The sequence below is a fragment of the Staurois parvus genome, unplaced genomic scaffold, assembly GCF_062004578.1.
Source record: "Staurois parvus isolate SC_StPar_1 unplaced genomic scaffold, SC_StPar_1.0 ptg000530l, whole genome shotgun sequence".
Lineage (NCBI taxonomy): Eukaryota > Metazoa > Chordata > Amphibia > Anura > Ranidae > Staurois > Staurois parvus.
The window spans coordinates 9,594,247-9,616,722 of NW_028318326.1; the positions used below are offsets into that span (position 1 = coordinate 9,594,247).

The 22,476-nt window shown below is 43.0% G+C and overlaps 1 protein-coding gene across 3 annotated transcripts in view; it reads right to left on the reverse strand.

Annotated features, from left to right (window-relative positions):
- Window positions 1-14,271, reverse strand: part of RAPGEF4 (Rap guanine nucleotide exchange factor 4) — a 451,555-nt gene extending 437,284 nt beyond the window's left edge. For all 3 annotated transcript variants that reach the window (XM_089690492.1, XM_089690491.1, XM_089690490.1), the window contains exon 1: window positions 13,974-14,271. In XM_089690492.1, the coding sequence (XP_089546618.1) occupies window positions 13,974-14,038 (65 nt within the window). In that variant the 5' untranslated portion in view covers window positions 14,039-14,271. The remainder of the gene's footprint in view (window positions 1-13,973) is intronic.
- Between the last annotated feature and the right edge of the window lie 8,205 nt (window positions 14,272-22,476).

A 22,476-nucleotide genomic window follows, 5' to 3' on the forward strand; every position in this document is an offset into this window, starting at 1 on the left:
AACAATTCTGTGTCTGTGCGAGTAACAATTCTGTGGCCCTAAGTAACAGTTCTGTGGCCTTCAGTAACAATTCTGTGTCTGTGCGAGTAACAATTCTGTGTCTGTGCGAGTAACAATTCTGTGGCCCTAAGTAAAGTTTCTGTGGCCCTAAGTAACAATTCTCTGGCACTCAGTAACAATTCTGTCTGTCCCTGAGTAACAATTCTCTGGCACTGAGTAACAATTCTGTCTGTCCCTGAGTAAAAATTCTGTGGCCCTAATTAAAGTTTCTGTGGCCCTAAGTAACAATTCTCTAGCACTCAGTAACAATTCTGTCTGTCCCTGAGTAACAATTCTCTGGCACTCAGTAACAATTCTGTCTGTCCCTGATTAACAATTCTGTGGCCCTAATAACGTTTCTGTGGCCCTAAGTAACAATTCTCTGGCACTGAGTAACAATTCTGTCTGTCCCTGATTATGAATTCTGTGGCCCTAACTAGCGTTTCTTTGTCCCTAAATAACGATTCTGTGGCCCTCATTAACAAGTCTGTGTCCCTGAGTAATGGTTCTCTGTCCCTAAGTAACTTTTCTCTGTCCCCAATTATCGTTTCTGTGGCCCTAACTCTGTCCCTGTCCCTAGTACAGAGCGGTCTGCCTCTGTTCAATAACTGCAGGCAAATGAAGAATTCCAAAATGGCCGCTATTTATAGCTCGACCATTACACAGTGCTGGCTGGCTGGCTGCTGATAGGCTGATGCGATCACATGTAGTTGAGGAATGCATTATGGGTCAGCGCGCCTTGTCTGCGCGCCTTCCCAGACATCCCCGCTCCGTCGCCGCACATGTCAGCCGCCATTTTCTGAAAAATTTTGATTCGCGCGTCCGAATTAGGCTATTTTTCGGATTCGGCACGAATCGAAATTTTTCCGATATTCGACTCGAATTCCACTTCGGATACTTCGATTCGCTCATCTCTACTAACAAGCACACATTTTTAAAGGGACAGTGATGAAATATAAATGAGAGCTCTCTTCACTTCACATTTAATCCCTGTCGCCCAGTTCTGAGGACCCACAGTGAGCTTACCTGTTTGATAGTTGTTCTTTTTCACTGGGGATTCAACAGTCTCCTCAGATTGGAAGCATCGGATTATTTCTGAAAGCAGGCCTGTTTACAGTTACGGGTATTTAACTGTGAATGCTGTTACATTTACTTAAAATTGACAAGAATGATTATCTTTGCTGCATATACCCATGTTATTCTGTTCTTTTTGGCTACGTTACATCCAATGCCAAAATGAATGTTGTGGTTTATTGTGGTCTCAAGAGTACGGTAATGTCAGTAGAGGTTTGGTTTTCACAGGGAAGTCCAGACTGACAGGGAACCCAAAAATTACTAAGCAACCCTTAAGGGGGTAGTGCTACATTTATATATTTAGACAGATCTCCACAACAAAGCTAATAGAGGAACATATGAATAGAGAGAAGCTGAATTTGGTTCCAAAAGAGTGACTATCTCTTCAGCTGGACCATTGAGAGGTATGACAGGATGAGTGACCTTCAGCAGTATTTGTAGTGTAGACACTTTAAGGCCAGGTCAGATTCACTCTTTTTGAATGTTGGTAGATGCTGTACATGGAGCTGTTTATAAGTATTACGCCAATACTTTTTCATTTTACAGATACTGCTGGAGGAGTGTTCCAGGTGCCAAATTTGCTGCTTTTGTAGGCTTACAGCTTCAGAAATAGTTTTTATGCAATACAAAATTTCCAAAGTAAACTATTTCAAAGAAGGTGCCAATATTCTATCAATTATTCCTTAAACTTTGAGTGGCACACTTTATTTACCCCGTTAAACCACACCCTCCATGCAATTACAAAAGCTGTCTGCAATGCTTGTTTCAATTTGAAAGTCCGCAATGCTCTTCTGTGATTGTAAGCTGCACATCTTGTACGACAGATGTACACACCACTGGGAACAGATCACAGAACTTCTGGGTGCCATGCTGTGAGGCTGGTAAGGTCTAGCACTCATTAAGAATTTATGGTGTTCTGAGCAATACAAAGGGGCATTTTCCACACATGACGCAGTTCTACAGGCTGCTATGCATGCAGGTTTTGTATCACAGATATATTATATAGAGAGGTACAAGCTATTCTATAACCTTCACATGACTTTTTTCTATACTTTTTGCAAACTTTTTAACAGGAAAGTCAGCAAAACTACACAAATAAAAAAATATAAGATTATTAAAAAAAAACATGTCAAGATGCTTTATCAGCCTGGTTCACATTTGTGCAGGACGTGTGGCCTGCGTTTTGCAGACACGGCAGCCCATTCATTTGTATGGGGCGCTGTGCCTGCATTTTCTGCAAAAAAGGTGTTTGAAACTTTTTAAAAATGCAGCTGCAGGGAAATCACATGGACTTTTTAACCATGCTATTTTTCTGCGGTTTCCACACCCACAAACACGCTGCAGGCTGAGATGCATGGGGGTGCCATTTAGAGTGAATGGCAGCCTCACGCATCTCATAAGAGCAGCACAATTCAGCTGCTGTTGGATGCGGGTCTGGGAAAAGATGCGATTCCCACACCAACAACCAGCCCGCACAGTGTGAACCAGGGCTTAAGGTATATGTGAACTCTCAATTTTGTAAAACAACTTATTCAGTTTAAAATAGAAATGGAAGACAATCATTTGTATATAGGTATGAAAAACATTATAAATACCTTTTTTCCCTGTTTTATAAGTGATCACATACTCTCTAAGCTCCTTATGCAGCTGAGAACAGAGATCTGGGTGAGGACAAACAGCAGAACACTGAACTTGCCAGTGAATAGCTGTGTGGAAAGGCCAGAGCTCGAGATGTGGGAGCCGGCCGCCCAAAGATGTCAGTGGATAAACTCAAGGTGAGTATAGTTCCAATTAAATTAAAGTGGAACTATCAACTGTTAAAAAAAAGTGGAACTACACTTCATCTGAACACCACAAAGTGAAAATGATATTTAATTCATTTTTAATTTTCAAAGCAAACTCTCCCATCCATCCATGTCTCCTTGCTTTATTTTGAGTGAGAAATCATGTTGAAAAACACCCCTTAGCATTTCAGGCCGTAGCCATCTTGAGTAAGAGCAGATAATTCATGTAGCCATTACTTCCTGGAATCCATCTGCCCTAAGCTCAGGCAGGGGGCTGTGCTTAGCTGAGAAAACCTTTCCTCCCTACTTCCCCTCCTGAACACTCCTGGGATGTATGACATAATTTGACTAGGCCTGGAAACCAGGGAGGAACTGAAGAAATATAAAAAAAAATATGTTTAAAACAAGTAAACATGATATACTTTCATATCTATTTACTAATGCTAGCAACATAAGGATTACAAATAGTCAGTGTTGATTGGCAAAGTGAAGTTCTGCTTTAACAAATGCTTACTAGCCAATCATATTATCCCTGATACATTTTCTACCTTAGATTTTCCTTAGATCTGAATCTGGATGGTTAAAATCTGACAACACAGAGATTTCTCATACCAAACACTTTATTAACCTCCTTAGCGGTGTTCCTGAGTGTAGCTCGGGGTAAAATTTCTATACCAAAAGCGGTAACCCCGAGCTACACTCGGGCTTACCATGCGGCGCTGCTCGGGGGTCCCTGCAGCACTTACCTTGTCCTTCGCTCCCGCGATGTGTCCCCTCCAGCGTCCCCGGCCATCTCCTCCGGCCGATGCCGGCATCCGACTTCTGTGTTCCGGTTCCTCTGATGTCGGGACGTACGGGCGCCGGAACCGGCGGGAAATTTGAATTTTTTAAAAAATGTCATTTTTGCTGTCATTGCTATTTCAATGCATTTCACATACATTTTGTCCCTACTGCTTTGTCCTGTGCCCTGCCTGCATTTTGAATGTTCTTTCTGCCTGGAAACTTAGAAAAGTCCATGGCGTCCAAAAAGCGTCCCTTTACGTCAAAAGCGGTTTTAGAACAGCGATAGTAAATCAGAACCACTTGCAGAATTGAGTGATAATGATTTGTGGGGAAATTCGTCATCAGACACTGAAAACAATTTTGCGACTTTGCTCAGCGATGTGCGAATTTGCCTCTGTATTTCAAATTTCAGTGTTTTTGGTTTGATTATATTATTGAATTAAATTTATTATTATTATATTATTATTTTTAATGATTATTTATTAAATTATAATTTATGATTTCGTGTTTCAAATTTTATCATATCCGGAATGTTTAATAGACTCTTGTTCGGACAGATTTCAGTGAGTTATTCCTAAAAATTACAGCCTACAATAAAAAACGACATATTTCCATGCAAAAAAATGGTACCGCTTTCAGCACAAAAAATCGGAAAGAATCATACCACCAAGGAGGTTAATGTCCAAGACTGATTTATAAAACCTTGCGCAAAAGAACATTGAGATGATATTCATCAAATCAAAGTTTTAGCTTTGGTTGATAGATAAATGATTTGTTTTGCAGTTTTCTTCAGTCAGACCCAATGGTCATTAAAACAATAAAAGAGAAAAATTCCCAGCTTCATTTACCAACTAGCTTGCAAACAAACCGAATTAGCCTGCTTAACAATATGCATTAAAAACAGGGGTTTAGTTAGCACACATTTGCAAACACATGCGTAATCTGCAGAGCCTCTTCATGGTACCCTGATATTCTGCAGTTCCTAACTCCACAAATGTTGAAAGCCCCCATAGTAGAAGCACATATATTTAATAGATAGACTGAGGATAGGTGAACCTGAAGGAGCCCGCCCCTCCTTAAAAGTACAGGAGCGCACTGGACACCCAGCATACAGCACAATGGCAGCCAAGGTGTCCAGTGCGCCCACTCACCAACAAGTCAACAGTACAAGAAATGACCACTGTCCCAGTCTATAACTGGTCTTCACATCAAGGATCACATGGAAGGGCAACGCATGTCAAACAATAAATGTGAATCAGCTTCTAATTTCAGCTTGTTCAATTAAGCTTTGGCAATAAAACCTGGAAGCTGATTTGTTTCTATGCAGAACTGCACCAGATTTTGCACTTTCCAGCTTTTTTAAATTTCCTCCTTTAAGTTTATCTCCCTGTGGTCACACAACTCAAGCTGATGAAGGAGGAGCAAGGGAGTGCCTTGCCATCCTAGGCTCTGGCACTGTCTGTTTCTATTGATGCACACAGTGTAGGGATACACAAGTCTAGCCCCTGCATGCAAGGTTAGCTCCGTAGGATGCTGCAAGAGAAAAGTGTAATTCTGAAACAGGAAACCTAGGTAGGATGTCATGGCACCAGCTTAATGGAGGTGATTAAATCAGCTGCTTAAAGTGATTCAGAAATGTGAGGGTTTAATATCACTTTAAAGTGGAACTGAACTCAAAAAGTAAAGATTTGCTTTGTTATAGGGAACATTTATAAATATCAATTGTGTCTAAGCAGTATCTTGAAAAAATTAATTTTTCCTCTAGAATTCATCCTCAATAACAGCAGTGTACTTCCTGGTATGTGAGGGTTTCTAGCAATTATACCTGGGGGGGTTCAGGTACAGTATGGTCAACACCAGGCATAGGCAACAGTCAGACAGGTTATAAGCAGCACTGTAGTGCTAGTATCATAGGCACTGCAGCACCATTTCTGCCTGTCTGACAGCGGCAGTTCACAACCAAGGGGAGGCTTACCTCTACTGAGGGGTTAGGCTGGGGGGGGGGGTGTACTTGGGAGTGTCTGTACTGAGGGGGGTATGTACTGAAGGGGGTTTGTATTGGGGGTGTCTGTACTGAGGTTAGGCTGGGAAACGGTGTCCGTACTGGGAAAGGGTCTGTACGGAGAAGGGTCTGTACTGAGTGGCTAGGCTGAGGGGGATCTGTACTGACGGGTGTCTGTACTGAGGGAGGTCTGAAATGGAGTTGCCTGTACTGAGGGGGGTCTGTACTGAGGGGTTACACTGGGAGGGGGAACTGTATTTGGGGGAAAGCTGTACTAAAGGATTAGGCTACCAGTTGAGTCTGTATTGATGGGGTCTGTACTGAGGTCTTAGGTGGGGATGGGGGCCTGTACTGAGTTGGTGAACTGGGAATTTGGAATCAGGGCTGTGGAGAAAGTTCTGTATAGTGGGGAGTTTGGGGCTGTTGGTATTTGTACTCTGGGAGATATAGGCTTGGGGGCTGGGATTGTACTGGCAGGAGGGGGTAATTTTTGGTTCTACTGTGTGCAGTGGGGTGTGCATTACGCACCCTTGAGCCCTGCACTCTATGTGTTATATATTTCTGAGCCCTGCACTCTATGTGTTATATATTTCTGAGCCCTGCACGCTACGTGTTATGTATTTCTGAGCCCTGCACGCTACGTGTTATGTATTTCTGAGCCCTGCACTCTATGTGTTATATATTTCTGAGCCCTGCACTCTATGTGTTATATATTTCTGAGCCCTGCACTCTATGTGTTATATATTTCTGAGCCCTGCACGCTACGTGTTATGTATTTCTGAGCCCTGCACTCTACGTGTTATGTATTTCTGAGCCCTGCTCTCTACGTGTTATGTATTTCTGAGCTCTGCTCTCTACGTGTTATGTATTTCTGAGCCCTGCACGCTACGTGTTATGTATTTCTGAGCCCTGCACTCTACGTGTTATGTATTTCTGAGCCCTGCTCTCTACGTGTTATATATTTCTGAGCCCTGCTCTCTACGTGTTATGTATTTCTGAGCCCTGCACTCTACGTGTTATGTATTTCTGAGCCCTGCACTCTACGTGTTATGTATTTCTGAGCCCTGCGCTCTACGTGTTATGTATTTCTGAGCCCTGCGCTCTACGTGTTATGTATTTCTGAGCCCTGCGCTCTACGTGTTATGTATTTCTGAGCCCTGCGCTCTACGTGTTATGTATTTCTGAGCCCTGCGCTCTACGTGTTATGTATTTCTGAGCCCTGCACTCTACGTGTTATGTATTTCTGAGCCCTGCACTCTACGTGTTATGTATTTCTGAGCCCTGCACTCTACGTGTTATATATTTCTGAGCCCTGCTCTCTACGTGTTATGTATTTCTGAGCCCTGCACTCTACGTGTTATGTATTTCTGAGCCCTGCACTCTACGTGTTATATATTTCTGAGCCCTGCACTCTACGTGTTATATATTTCTGAGCCCTGCACTCTACGTGTTATGTATTTCTGAGCCCTGCACTCTACGTGTTATATATTTCTGAGCCCTGCTCTCTACATGTTATGTATTTCTGAGCCCTGCACTCTACGTGTTATGTATTTCTGAGCCCTGCACTCTACGTGTTATATATTTCTGAGCCCTGCACTCTACGTGTTATATATTTCTGAGCCCTGCACTCTACATGTTCTATATTTCTGAGCCCTGCACTCTACGTGTTATGTATTTCTGAGCCCTGCACTCTACGTGTTATGTATTTCTGAGCCCTGCACTCTACGTGTTATGTATTTCTGAGCCCTGCACTCTACGTGTTATATATTTCTGAGCCCTGCTCTCTACGTGTTATGTATTTCTGAGCCCTACACTCTACGTGTTATGTATTTCTGAGCCCTGCACTCTACGTGTTATATATTTCTGAGCCCTGCACTCTACGTGTTATATATTTCTGAGCCCTGCACTCTACGTGTTATGTATTTCTGAGCCCTGCACTCTACGTGTTATATATTTCTGAGCCCTGCTTTCTACATGTTATGTATTTCTGAGCCCTGCACTCTACGTGTTATGTATTTCTGAGCCCTGCACTCTACGTGTTAAGTATTTCTGAGCCCTGCACTTTCTCAGCCTGTGCATCATACAGTTCTAAAGTACTGTGTCAAGTGTATACCGTATTTTGTATATGGACAGGAGGCTCAGGATTATTTAACCATGACCCTTAAAGCCCCTCCCATTGTTAGTACAATTGTACCACACCCACAGTTCACCCTGTAAGTATACTGACCTAAACCCTTCCCTATCATACCTCAGTAACTGGCTAGCTTTAGTGGCACACTAACAGAATCAGATCTCATAACCACACAAGCCTCAGTGAATCTTGCATCAGAGGAACATAAAGGGACTGTTTCCGCACTCTGTGTCAGTACCCCTAGAACGGGTGTCTGCAACCCGCGGCTCCAGAGCCGCATGCGGCTCTTTTTCACCTTGGCTGCGGCTCCGGAGCACACTGCCCACCAGGTGACAGGCAATAGGGCAGCAATGGGCAAACTACGGCCCGGCAGACCTTTTAATCTGGCCTGCGGAGCTAGGCTCCCGCTAGGCTCCTCTCACAGTCCGCCCTGAAGACCGGTGTAGCATGAAAATCTGTCTCCTATGAGGATCTGTCCCCCTCGACGTATCTGCGCATGTGTCGGAGATCGCCGATCGGCTGCTAATGCCTGAAACTGGCACATGCGCAGATACGTCGAGGGGGACAGCACCTCATAGGAGACAGATTTTCATGCTACACCGGAACGGCGCGGGAACACGGCGAGAGGAACGCGAGGAGCAAAGGTAAGTGAATTGACACAGGGGGGACTTGGGGACTTAATATGGGGGATGAATTAATATGGGGAATGAATTACTATAGGGGGCATGAATTACTATACGGGGGATGAATTACTATATGGGGGATGAATTACTATATGGGGGATGAATTACTATGGGGGATGAATTACTTTATGGGGGATGAATTACTATATGGGGGATGAATTACTAAAGGGGGGGATGAATTACTATATGGGGGATGAATTACTATATGGGGGATGAATTACTATGGGGGATGATTTACTTTATGGGGGATGAATTACTATATGGGGGATGAATTACTATAGGGGGGGATGAATTACTATGGGGGATGAATTACTATGGGGGATGAATTACTATATGGGGGATTAATTACTATGGGGGATGAATTACTATATGGGGGATGAATTACTATGGGGGATGAATTACTATGGGGGATGAACTACTATGGGGGATGAATTACTATATGGGGGATGAATTACTATGGGGGATGAATTACTATATGGGGAATGTATTTTCAGTTTTAAAAATGTGGCTCTCAAAATAAATTTCAATCGTGGTTTTGGCGAGATTTGGCTCAGTTGAAAAAAAAGGTTGCCCACCACTGACCTAAGGCTATGATTGTGATTATGATGATACACTGTGGCCCTGATTAACCCTTTGCTTACTGGGCCCTTAAACCCCCTTCATGACCAGAGCGCTTTTTGCAATATATGCAGTGTCGGATTTGTTTTAAATGTTGCAATGGTTTTGCGGCTCCCAGTCTTTTTTTCCCTCTCAGAAACGGGTCCAAGTGGCTCTTTATGTCTTAAAGGTTGCAGACCCCTGCCCTAGAACTATAAGAACTGGGCAAATTGTTGTCCCATTCTGATGACAGTTTGCTTCTAGGTGTACAGACCCAACCATGAACATGATGTGGAAGTGGCTGTGTGCCTGACCTCAATATGGCTACAATCACCTTTTTTGGATTAAAAAATAAAAAAACATCTCTTCTGCACTTGCTCTTAAGGCCTTTTGCACACTGCAGCTTGAAAAAGTTCAGTACAGATTTTCTTTTACTGATCTAAAATGCAGCCCATTGTTTACAATGTGCCTGTACACATTGTATTTTTTTAATAGAAAAAGTTGCATTCCTGGTCAGTAATTTGCACCAGTGATCGCAAATATGTGCACATGAAGAAAAATATTAATGGATTTTACCTAGTTATATATTGTGCATGAGAATGAGCATGCACACACAAATACTTGCAAATACCTGCAAAACAAATGCCAGAAATGACATCCAGAAATGCTGATGCTCAAACATCAGTACACCACTAAAATCAACAACTGCACATTGGAGAAACCCTGGCCTGGTGTGTTTCTAAAATAACAACACTATTGATGTGGTGCTATGAAGTACCTGCATTTTTCTTCAATGCTTTTGCCCATGTTAGGCTTCTTGAGTCCTAGGCCCAATGTCTACACCGGTACCCCCACTTGTCAGCAAGGTGTGATTAAGTGACCCCTCACTCCTTTTCCTGGTGGTATTCCCCACTCTCTTGTTTAATTGACAAATCCCATTGCCCATACTGCCCACTTCAGGGATTAATCACAATTTTGGCAAAATTTGAATCCCCACGTGCAGCCTGGTCCTAGGCCTCCACAGAGATCCAGGGGTCAATTTGAGGACCATCATAGGTACTTTCTATACTAAAGTAACATAGGTACTTTCAGTTAACTTTTTCTTGTTTAACAAAGCTGGACTTTCACATAAAAGAGCCCTGCTATGGGGAAAATTATTTTTTTTTAATGGTAAATATATACATGATATATTAAATAATAAAGCGATCTGCACAACATAAAGGCATCATAACAGATAAACGCAACTTTAAAGTGGTAGTAATGCCTAAAATAAGGCTTACCTGTAGATACAGTAAATATCTCCTAAACATGCACAGTTTAGGAGATATTTATTATAGTAGCAGCCAATGCACACAGCACTCTCAATAGATGGTGTGCTGTCCATTGAGAGTATCGTGCCATGGCCAAGACTCCCACATGCATGCAGTGACGTCATCGTGGCTCATCCAGTCAATCAGCCGAAGCCCACAAAGCCGGAAGGAAGACCGGGTTAAGATGGAAGCCCTGTCAGTGTTGACAGCGTGCCACTGGAGGGCTTAATTCTAAAGTACGTCTTTCATTATGTGCTAGTATGCGATGCACATTATGCTATTTTTTTGCAGAATGTTTTTGGCAATTTTCCTACCACTTCAATAAAACATAAAACAGATTCCCCCAACCCTGCCCTCTGCAGCAACATGTTCAGTATTTACTAATTCCAGCTCTGCCAACCATCTTGCTGGCATTTGTCTAAGAACAGGACAGTTACATAGATGAATATATGAGGTTTTGCTAACTTCACAACTGCTTTTCTCTTATAAAAGTCAACGAAAATAAAAAAGCAGCTTGAAGCAGCTTAATGGTCAAGTGCAGGTCAAACGTAGGACAAATGCAAATCAGGAGCACCCGTGGAGGCAGGGGTGTCCCTAGGGTTGGTGTCACCCAGTTTGATAACACTTGGTGACACCCCCTCCGATGATCCCTGCAGCATGGATCGGATCTGCGGATTGAGCATAATGGATCGAAGTCCGATCCATTATGCTCCCCAATCCGCAGATCCGATCCATCCTGAGGGGATCGTTGGCATGCAACCTATACGACCCGCTCCACAAAAAGGTAAGTTGTAAAGAAAGCCAACGATCATCGGCTTGCTTTACAACTTACCTTTTCGTGGAGCAGGTCCGGTGTCACCCCGTGCGGTAAGTGTCACCCGGTGCGGCGCGCACCCCCTGCATCTACCTCGGGATGCCACTGCGTGGAGGAACTTTATCTTGGAAGCATCTCAAATTATCTCGAATGAAAGCTGAATGCATGCTGATTTGGTCCATCTACTAAAGTTCTAATAGTTATCGAACCGGGTGAAACCAACCCTAGGGACACCCCTGCCTCCACGGGTGCTTCTGATTTGCGTTTGTCCTACTTTTGACCTGCACTTGACCATTAAGCTGCTTCAAGCTGCTTTTTTATTTTCATTGACTTTTATAAGAGAAAAGCAGTTGTGAAGTTAGCAAAACCTCATATATGCATATATGTAACTGTCCTGTTCTTAGACAAGTGCCAGCAAGATGCCAAGTTGATATGTTAAAATAAATGTAGACTGGGCTGGTTAGCACAAGTCTATCCTGGCAGACCATACTATTAACCTTTTCCTGTGGCTGCCTCTGGCCCTTTAACAGGATCTAAATGCTGGGATGCGGAGGCAAGCATTCCAATCATGTGCCCATTGAGATTGGCAGTCACAGCAGTCACATGATCAGAAAGCTCCTGATTGCATTGGTAGCTTTCTGGTACTTGCTGGTTGCTGTGCTGGGAGCGCACAGAGAGCGTGCTCTCAGCACAGAAAAGTATTTACCTAAGGACACATATATGCGGCTGCTTGGTATTAAATCCCACCCACTGGGAGGCCACATATATGTATATGGCTGGTGCAGGGGTGGACTGGCCATTCGAGCACTCAGGCACTGCCCGAGGTCCCGGGGTCAGTAGGGGGCCCCATGAGATGCCCCTGTTACCTTTCATAGGCTTTTTTGGGTATGGTTTGAGTGTGGGCGAGGACACAGGGGCCCCATGATCTCCTATTGCCCGGGGGCCCCATGAGTTGTCAGTCCGCCCCAGGGCTGGAGGGAAATGGTTACAAAAAGAACATGTTACAAAATGCATAAGCACTTGGTCACATAACCAGCACCGGAGGGAGCCTGTAGCAGCATTTCACTAGAAAAGCTAATTCTATCAGCCCTTCCAGTACTCTTCCTTTATACCGCCCAGCAAGTCTGTTAGCATTACTTTAAACAAGTATCTCCACTTTTGTTGGGGGAAAAAAAACAATCCCCTCTGGGTGTTCAATGTACAACAATGCAAAGAAATAGCTGTTTGTTTCACCATACTGATTCTGAATGGGAGTGACTGGTTCATTATAATCAGCTGATGCACCTTCTGTGTTCTAATAAGGAAAGCTGTAGACTGCATGCCTTTAGAAATACTTATCCCTTGAGGAGTATCTCATCAAAAATGTAATTTCTGTTGCGGGAAGTGCCTAATACTCGGCTTGTAATTTAGTGCAAGTAAGCCAATCACACAAGCAGGAAATCACATCCCTGGGGGGTGTTCTGTACACCAAAAGTGTACAGAATGCCTCCAGGTTGCCATATTGCAATGATTTTTATAGAAAACTACGGCAGCTTCAGATTGAAAAAGAAATAGAATTTTAATAAAATTAAATTACAACGTGGCCTATGTAGCAATTGTATATGCTGTACTTTCTTAATTGCTACATTATTTTTTCACAAAAGTGGAGTTACCCTTTAAATGAATACTTGTGTTCAGGTTTACTTTACATTAATATTAACATCATTAAAAGACAATTATTATCAATCAATACTAATTACACTTTTAAATACAATGTTTGTTTTCATAACACAACCACACACACACATGCACAAACCTTATGCAAAAGCCAAGCTACCACTTTGAGCTTGACCTTACAAATACTTTTCTGCAATGTGGCTCTTAGATTGTAAGCTCCAAGGATCAGGGCCCTCCTAACCCTCTTGTATTGAACTGTATTGTTGCTGTATTGTCTCCCGTTATATTGTAAAGCGCTGAGCAAACTGTTGGCGCTATATAAATCCTGTATAATAATAATGTGGCCTTTACATCAGTGTAAGGTAATATTTTAAAGGGACGTATTACTAACAAATGACTTGAACTGAAAACAGATCTTTGCCTGTCTATAAACACGTGTTTTCCTTCTTAAATCAAGTGTAAAATATAGGAGATTTTGCTTTATTACGTTTATTATTTTCTGGCCAAACTATGTTCCGACAATAATTTTAGAACATAAAAAATAAAACCCTGATCACGTAAGGTATTAATTGAGGCGTATATGATGCAACTGTAATAAAATATGCTGCTTGATTAGCAAAACAGGGAAAGCAAATGTTTCCCAAGAGGTTCTGCATCAGCTGATGTCTGCTGCCTTTACAAATCCCCTCCGTCACCCCACCGCTGTATCACTTGGGCCACATTCCCTCTGCCCATCTGCTCCAGGCATGGATCTGCTCTCCAAACTGCTAACTCACCGTTTATTAGCACATTTCACTAATGCACACAGAGAGTGTATTGATTTTTTTTTGCAAGCTGTAGACCTTGATTCCCAGGAAAGAACAATAGCAAGGGCAAACTCTATGCCATGAAGAAGGGCCAAGCACAGATCAGCACCGGCGCTGTCCACTGACCACTGTATGTACACTGGATAGGAAGACCATGCATGCCCCTATCATTGACTACACATCTCCCACCATGCACCATTCAGAGCCAGCACTGGTTCATTAGCATGCACTGGGAGACAGGCAATGCAGTACGGCAGTCACATCATGCATCCACTACAATACACTTGAAGGTACCTTTTATCAAGGCAGGCAATCCACTCTGCAGAGGAGGAAGAATGGGAAGCGTGTGCAGCAACCATGTTTGGAGCAATGCCAGCTCAGTCTTGCACAAATCTGCCTGCCCAGCTTCCAAAGTACAATACTAAGAGCAGTTTCTCAACTAGGGCTTGTTATATACAGATCACTGATCATCTGCACACTGGAAGCAATGCAGAGCCCACCCTACTCCTGTATATCACATGCTATGAGCAGCCCAGCAGCACAGAGGCTCGTCGCCACCGCAGACCCTGTGCACTGGCTGAGCTGTACTCTACTGGAGAGATAGGAGGGGGGAGGGGTGGGCTGAGTTACTGCAAGCATTGGCTACAGCACCTCACATAGTACAATCTTTCCCACTATGGATTCAGAAATACAGCTTTGCATTTTTTTTTTCCATCAGCTGGCAGACACCTTAGAAGCTAGTCCTTTATTGGTGAACTAAGGCACGTGTGCTGAGCAACAAAGTATGCTTCTTCTGAATGGAAATATGTTTAAGAAATGAATGCATGCTTTTATGGAGTATCGTGTTTAATCAGGATTATATATTTTTAATATTATGCACTATATGGCCATTTAGGCTCCATGCACACTAGCGTTTTTTTGAAGCTCCTAGAAGCTTTTACTAGCATTTTTTTTTACTTGCTCCTAGAAGCTAAGTAGTGTTATCCTATGTGTCCACAAACACTACTTTAGGCTATTAGCATTTTTTGAGCTTCAGAGTCAAGGAGCAGAAAAAAAATGTTTTTGGAGAGTTTTTCCAGCAGAAAAAAAAAACACTAAATGCGCCTAAATGCTACTAAACACTACTAAAATGCTCCTAGCAGCCTTTTTCTAGCTTTTTTTTTTTCTATATGTACTGTAAAAATGCTTTAAAAATGCTGACGCTCCTAAAAGTTTCTATACACTACTAAAAAACGCTGCACCCTATGATTAAGTGCATAGCACGAAACGCGTCAGAGGGGCTACAGCATGCGGACGTCAAGCCACCGCAGGTGGCCATCCTGAATATATGGTCAGTTGTCCTTATTTTATGATTGTTTTACACCTGTCTTTTCTGGAATATAGTTATCCCTATACAGTATCACACTATGTGGTGTCCCTTATTGAGCTCTCCCTGTGAGTGCCGTCATTCGCAGAGCCTGCTTTAAAGGTGACCCCAGATGGTGATACATACCAAGGGACCCTGAGCACCTAATACAGATAGGACCAGACGGTGTATAGGAACCTGGCCTGACCTGGCAGCAGATGACCTGAGTATTACCTGATAAGACAGGATTAATCTCAAATGCGTGTTTTTAAGCGCGCTTCTGGTGAGTGCGTACTTTACTTATTCAGACACATCATCTGCCACCCTGGATCAGATATCCACACACACGAATTGTGATCTTATAGGATCCTCACGTTTGCTGATTCATTTGGGACATTCACTCCCTATGGTCGCCACATAGTGACATTATATTTTGCACCTTATATATTATGATACTAAGGACTTTATATATATATATAGTTATTGTGCTTTATTTTTAATTATTTTATCCATTACGTAGTATGTTGCATATCATGTCTTAGTGCTGCACCCATCTATTGACAAAAAACGCTTTTACCAGCTTTTTTGTTTCCCAGCATTTTTTTATCTAAAAAAACAGCTAGTGTACATGGAGCCTTAAAGTGTATGTAAACCCTTACGTTGTCAAACAACCTGTTCAATTTAAAATAGAGATAAAAGGCAAACAATAATCTGTACAATATATATATATATATCAATTATAAATAACCTTTTTTTTTCCTTTTTTTATAAGTGGCCACATGATCTCTGTTCTCAACTGCATAAGGGACTTAGAAAGTTAGGTTGAATACACAGCTGTACACTGATCTTCCCTGTGAATGGCTGTGCAGGGGGAAAGGGGGGGGGGGGTATGTCAGCACAAGTCTGACCATTGGATTACAGGTAGGCTGCAGTGTTTTCCCAGCACAGCCAGAAAACTGACCACACTGGGATGGATGTGCTCTCATGCCTAGCATGGTCAGTTTGAAACAAGAAAGCAGGGGGGCTGGCAGGATCACCAGGGATTTCACACAAAGGAAGCAATACAAAGAGAACAGGGTACTTTTTAGCTCAAGCACATGGTACAACAGACACATATAAGGAATATGAAATGTTGGGGTAACATATTCTTTAACTCTCCATTTAAAAACCGAAACTAGCAAGCTTGGGTGATCACACTTGTGCATGTGCTTTCCCTGTGTATTTTGGCCAGTTTTTGCAACTCGTTTTCACATTTTTGATGCATTTTCATGCATCATGAATTTTTTTACAGGAAGAGACTATATTTTAAACTCAAACACCTACCAGAAATGCATGTGCATGCATTATTTATGCATTTTTCATGCAATTTGAAGTCTATGGACCCAAAAACGCAACGTCTTGTAGGAAAAAAAGTCCTTGCACCTTCCCCAAAATGCACTGCAGGAAACTGATTAGATATGAATGGGGTCCATAGGGAACCATATCACATTGATTGTCATTTATTCCTGCTCTGAAAATGCACTAAAAATGCACAGATGCAATCCATTTGAATGGGCTGGTGTGCCTGCAGGAAAAGGTCCCTGCAGCGTTTTATAATTGCAGTCACACAGAAAGGCATCATATGGTTCACCCAGAAACATGCTGCATTTTCAGATACGTGGGAGTGCCAATAACAGTTAATGGCACCCCATGCATATGCTAAACAGCAGCACGTTTGCCTGCAAGTGAAATTTGCACACATTCCCGCACCCACATAAGTGTGACTCTAGCATAAAGCAGTATTAAACACAAAACAAACATTTATTGTATTGCAACTTACCAGTTCTTAGATGTGATGGATGCATTAGTTTTCTTTTTATGCTTTTTTTCCTTTATTTTCACCTGCTGATCCTGCCAGTAAATCGGTTGTCTTTCAATACCACAAGCTATCCTGCAGATGTAACAGTTAGAGGGTTGAGACCAACTCTTTAACACTGGCAGTGGGTGATTACAATGGCCAGTTTTTATTTATTTACCCCAAAAGGAACCAAATTGTTGCTGTAACTGATTATAAAGTGTTAGCTGTAGTTTGGCTTCAGTTTGTTAGTGTAGCTAAATCTGAGTGTAGGCACCCTGAATTAGCAGCAGGTAGCCCTACTGCTAGAAAAGTGAAGTTAGAGTTTTATTGAATTATCCTGACAGTGTGAGAAGGAGGATTTGACTCAGGGAAGGTAAAGGGATTTAATAAAGCTTACGTATCACATAATAACTTGGTTTGAGACTTGTTTAGGGCCGGTTCACACCTAAATCACAGGAACGCGGTCCACATTCCTGTGCAATTCCTATGCGACTCAGTGCAGTGGGATTTTTCAGCCCATTCATTTGAATGGGCTTAAATTACATTGGATTGCACCTAACGCAGTGCATGCACTACTTTTCACAAGCACACTGCTCAGAATCCCATTCTACTACAGTACTATACAATCCGGTGCAGGCAAATGCACTGCATCTGTGATCTGCATTTGGAGTAGGGATGCACCGATACCCTTTTTTGATCAGCGAGTATGAGTAACGATACTTTCCGGTATGATATGCGTCAATATATAATGTATGGATGCAAATTGCACCGCAAAGCATGGCATGTGATTTGAACACAAATGTCAATCCTCTCCATATCACAAGCGGTTTCCCCACTGCGTGAACCCTGGCTTGTCATAGCCTGAGTTTACACAGGAGCGGTGCAGGGAGGTTTCCCGCAGCGGAGAGTAGAAGAGGGAAGGGCGTGTGGGGATGTATATCTTGGTGGCACATGGAGGAAGATGCTCCGTATTCTCAGCTGTAGAAGAGGAGAGAAAATGGCGGGGATCTGAAAATCCCCACAGCTCTCTCTCCTTGCAGGAATGACAGTTCACATGGACAGTGCTGACCAATCAGAAGTCGTCTAGCCTGTACTGTCATCACTGCAAGGAGAGGAGAGAAAACTGCTCCACAGGTCTGGGGATTTTAAATCCCTGCAGCTTTCTCTTCTCTCCTTGCAGGGATGACAGTATGGACTAGATGGCTTCTGATTGGTCAGCACTGTCCATGTGATGGTGCTGACCAATCAGAAGCCATCTAGCCTGAAATGTCATCCCTGCAAGGAGAAGAGAGAATGCTGCGGGGTTTTCAAATCCGCACGCGATTTGGACAGGTATCACATTCCTGTTCAAATCGCATGCTATTCTTTCCGGTCCAATTTGCATTTTGTATTGACGCAAATCACACTGCAAAGTATCGGTTTCCAGTTCTCATGAAAATCCTCAGTATTGGCACTGGAATCGGTGCATTCCTAGTTTGGAGTGTCCTTAGGATTATATTGACACCCACAGCAGATCACACATCCAGTGCGTTTTGAACACAGTGCAGGGAAATGTGCATGGAACATGGATTTCCTGCACCATGTTTCGGTGGGAAGGAGTCCTCAGAATGTCATGCTGGATTCTTCAGTTAAACATTAAAGATTGCTTCAACATGCTGTTTCCACTGAAGGCAAACTCTGGTGATGTGAATTTCTTTATCATATGCTAAAGGAGAAGAGACTCTTCTTAGAAATGTTCCCTCCCCCTCTTCCTACCTATCCTTCCTAACCTGCATAAATAAGATCTCTATACGTACCCATTTTTAATCCACTCCAGTCTGGATACATACTGTAATCCTGCAGCTTCGGCTCACAGAGCACTCAATATTAGCTGGGAATTTCTGGAGCTGTGATGTCACCCTTTGACTCCCATGGCTCAGCTGTTGTTGGTGCTTCCTCCTCTCCCCTGCAGCAGCCGCTCACTGGCACAGGGAAGCCAGAGCTGCAGGATCATGCGTCCATAGCGCAGTGGATTAAAAATAGAAGAATACACAGATCGTTTTTATACAGGTTAGGCAGGATAGGTAGGAGGATGGGGGAGGGAACATGTTTAAAAACAGATTGGGTTAGGCTTTTGTTCGACTTCAAATTGCCCAAGTTTTCTGACAGAATCATTCCAATAGTTTGCATTACATAGGAGCGTATTAAAATGTTGCCTGTTATCTCCCATTAAAGAATATTAAGACTTGTCTCAACATGAGCTCTATGATCACAACATACACTTTCATTTTGTAGGATCAGCATTGTGATAACAATACAAATAATAGTTATATTTAAAAATTCAATATAAACTTACTTGAAAATTATCCTTTCATATTGTGAGCTCTGCTTGTCTGCTGCCATCTCTTTCTACAACTTCATGGATTCCCAGCATGCTTTGCAGCTTCTCTGTTGTTTAATTTAATTTCTAAGGACTACATATCCTATGGTACCGTGCTGCCTGCAAGCAGTGATTCCCGTACTTACTCTGCCTCCTGAAACTCCTCCTCTCAGCACCTCTGTAGTTCAGAAGGAAGGCTCTGTGAAATGTGTGACACAGCAGTGCCTACTCACAGGGCATAGTGAGTATGTGTCACAAAATTCTAAGAAGTAAATGTGTAGGCAAATCCACAAATTAAGTTTACAAACCTGAAGATAATTCAGATTAATTGGAGTAGGCTTTGTATTGCTTTGTCAATACCCTCTTGCTATAGTCTCCTTTTATACTGTATGCAGAACCATGGACAGCGGCAGCTGCACCATAGGAATGTACTGACTGTTCACCAAAGAAAAATTTAAGTCAGGATAAAAACTTCTAACAAACTTACACAATGCCAGGTTATGAACCATTGGTATTTTCTAGTTTTAAAAAATAACTGGAATTAAACTCTATTGTTCATTTTTTTGCTAGTACATTATGTTTGATCACTTGGGCATTGTTCCTGAACCAATTCTAATTGTTTCTAATTGTCCAATTGTTTCTAATTTTTAGGGACTCTTTAATGGCATAGTACCACTGGATTGGCGTAAGGTCAATGTGGTGCCAATATTTAAAAAGGGGTCAAAATCTTTAGCAAGTAATTATAGACCTGTTAGTTTAACTCTATAGTTGGGAAGATACTGGAGAGTTTAATAAAAGATCACATAGATGAGTTCTTGCTGAAAAAAAATATTTTAAAGCAACAGACAGCATGGATTCATGAAAGACAGAAGTTGTAAAACAAATCTGATTTCTTTTTATGAGGCGGTGAGCAAAACCTTGGACACAGGGGTGGCGGTGGACGTGGTATACTTGGATTTTGCAAAAGCGTTTGACACAGTTCCCCACACACGGCTAATGTGTAAGGTAAAGTCTACAGGCTTGGAAAAATCTGAATGTAAATGGATAGAAAACTGTCTAAAAGATCGTATTCAGAGAGTAGTGGTAATGATTCATACTCTGAATGGTCTAGGGTTGTCAGTGGTGTACCCCAGGATTCAGTGTTGGGACCCTTACTTTTTAATAAATTTATAAACGATATAGGGTCTGGGATTAAAAATCCCATTTCAGTCTTTGCAGATGACACCAAGCTGTGCAGTGGAATAACGTCCTTACAGGATGTCTCCAATTTACAAGCCGACCTCAATGCACTGTTTAATTGGGCAACTATGTGGCAAATGAGGATGAATGTTGATAAATGTAAGGTTCTGCACTTGGGGGCTAAGAATATGCATGCATCATATATATTAGGGGGGTACAACTGGCGGAATCAATGGTGGAGAAGGATCTGGTAGATCACAACCTTAATAATGGCATGCAATGCCAAGCTGTGGTTTCTAAAGTGAGCAAAATCCTCTGTTGTATTAACTAGTTGCCGACCGCAGATAGCCGAATGACGGCTGCACTGTGGTCGGCCAGTTCTGGGTGGACGTCATATGACGTCCCCCCAGAACGCGCTCTCCTGCGCGCCCCAGGGGGCACGCAACTGGCGATCTCCGTGATCGCTGTGTCCTACGGACACAGCTGATCACGTGATGTGGTAAAAGGCCAATCATACCAGCCTTTTACCACGTGATCAGCGGTGTCCAATGACACGCTGATCACAGGGAAATGCAAGTGCCGGTTCTCGGCTGCACTTTCCTCACGCTGTCAGATCGTGAGGAAAGTACTGCCGAGAACCGGCAGTTGTCAGAGCGAGGATCGGCACCGATCATCAGGGCACTGATGATCAGTGCCCTGATGATCGGTGCCCAGCAGTGCCACCCACAAGTTCCGCCCACCTGTGCCCAGCAGTGCGCCCACTAGCCCCGCCCACCTGTGCCCAGCAGATCACCCACCTGTGCCCAGCAGTGCACCCACCTGTGCCCAGCAGTGCACCCACCTGTGCCACTCTGCAGTGTCACACACCTGTGCCCAGAAGTGCCACCTACCTGTGCCCAGCAGTGCCACGCACCTGTGCCCACCCACCTGTGCCCACCTGTGCCACCCACCTGTGCCCACCCACCAGTGCTGCCCACCAGTGCCACCCACCAGTGCAGCCCAGCAGTGCTGCCAGTTAGTGCCACCAGTCAGTGCCCAGCGGTTGTGCCAGTCAGTGCCGCCAGTCAGTGCCCAGCAGTGATGCCAGTCAGTGCCGTCTATCAGTACCCATCATCAGTGTCACCTATCAGTGCCGCCTATCAGTGCTGCATATTAGTGCTGCCTATCCGTGACACCTCATTAGTGCTGCCTATCAGTGCCGCCTATCCGTGCCACCTCATTAGTACTGCCTATCAGTGCCCTTTAGTGCTGCCTATCAGTGCCCATCAGTGCCGCCTATCAGTGCCCATTAGTGCTGCCTCATCAACGCACATCAGTGAAGGAGAAAAATTACCTGTTTGAAAAATTTTATAATAGAAACAAAGAAACTTTTTTTTTTTTTCAAATTTTTTTGCACTTTTTTAATTTATAGCACAAAAAGTAAAGTGCCCAGTGGCGATTAAATACCACCAAAAGAAAGCTCTATTTGTGAGAAAAAAATGATCAAAATTTCATATGGGTACAATGTTGCATGACCGCGCAATTGTCAATCAAAGTGCGGCAGCGCTGAAAGCTGAAAATTGGCCTGGTAAATAAGGGGGTATAAGTGCCTGGTAGGCAAGTGGTTAAAAGAGGTATAAACTCCAGAGAGAGAGATATCATATTACCCCGGTACAAATCATTAGTAAGACCTCACCTGGAATATGCAGTTTAGTTTTAGGCACCAATTCACAAAAAGAACATTGGGGAACTGGAGAAAGTACAGAGAAGGGCAACTAAACTGATAAGAAGCATGGAGGAGCTCAGCTATGAGGAAAGATTAGAGGAACTGAATGTATTCTCTCTTTGAGAAAAGGAGATTAAGGGGGATATGATCAACATGTATAAATACATCAGTGGTTCATAAAGTGATCTCGGTGTAGAGCTATTCACTCTGAGGTCATCACAGAGGACAAGGGGCACTCTTTACATCTGGAGGAAAAGAAATGCAATCTCCAAACACAGAAAGGTTTCTTCACAGTGAGAGCTGTGAAAATGTGGAATAGACTCTCTCAAGAGTTGGTTCTGGTCAGCTCAGTGGATTGCTTCAAAAAAGGCC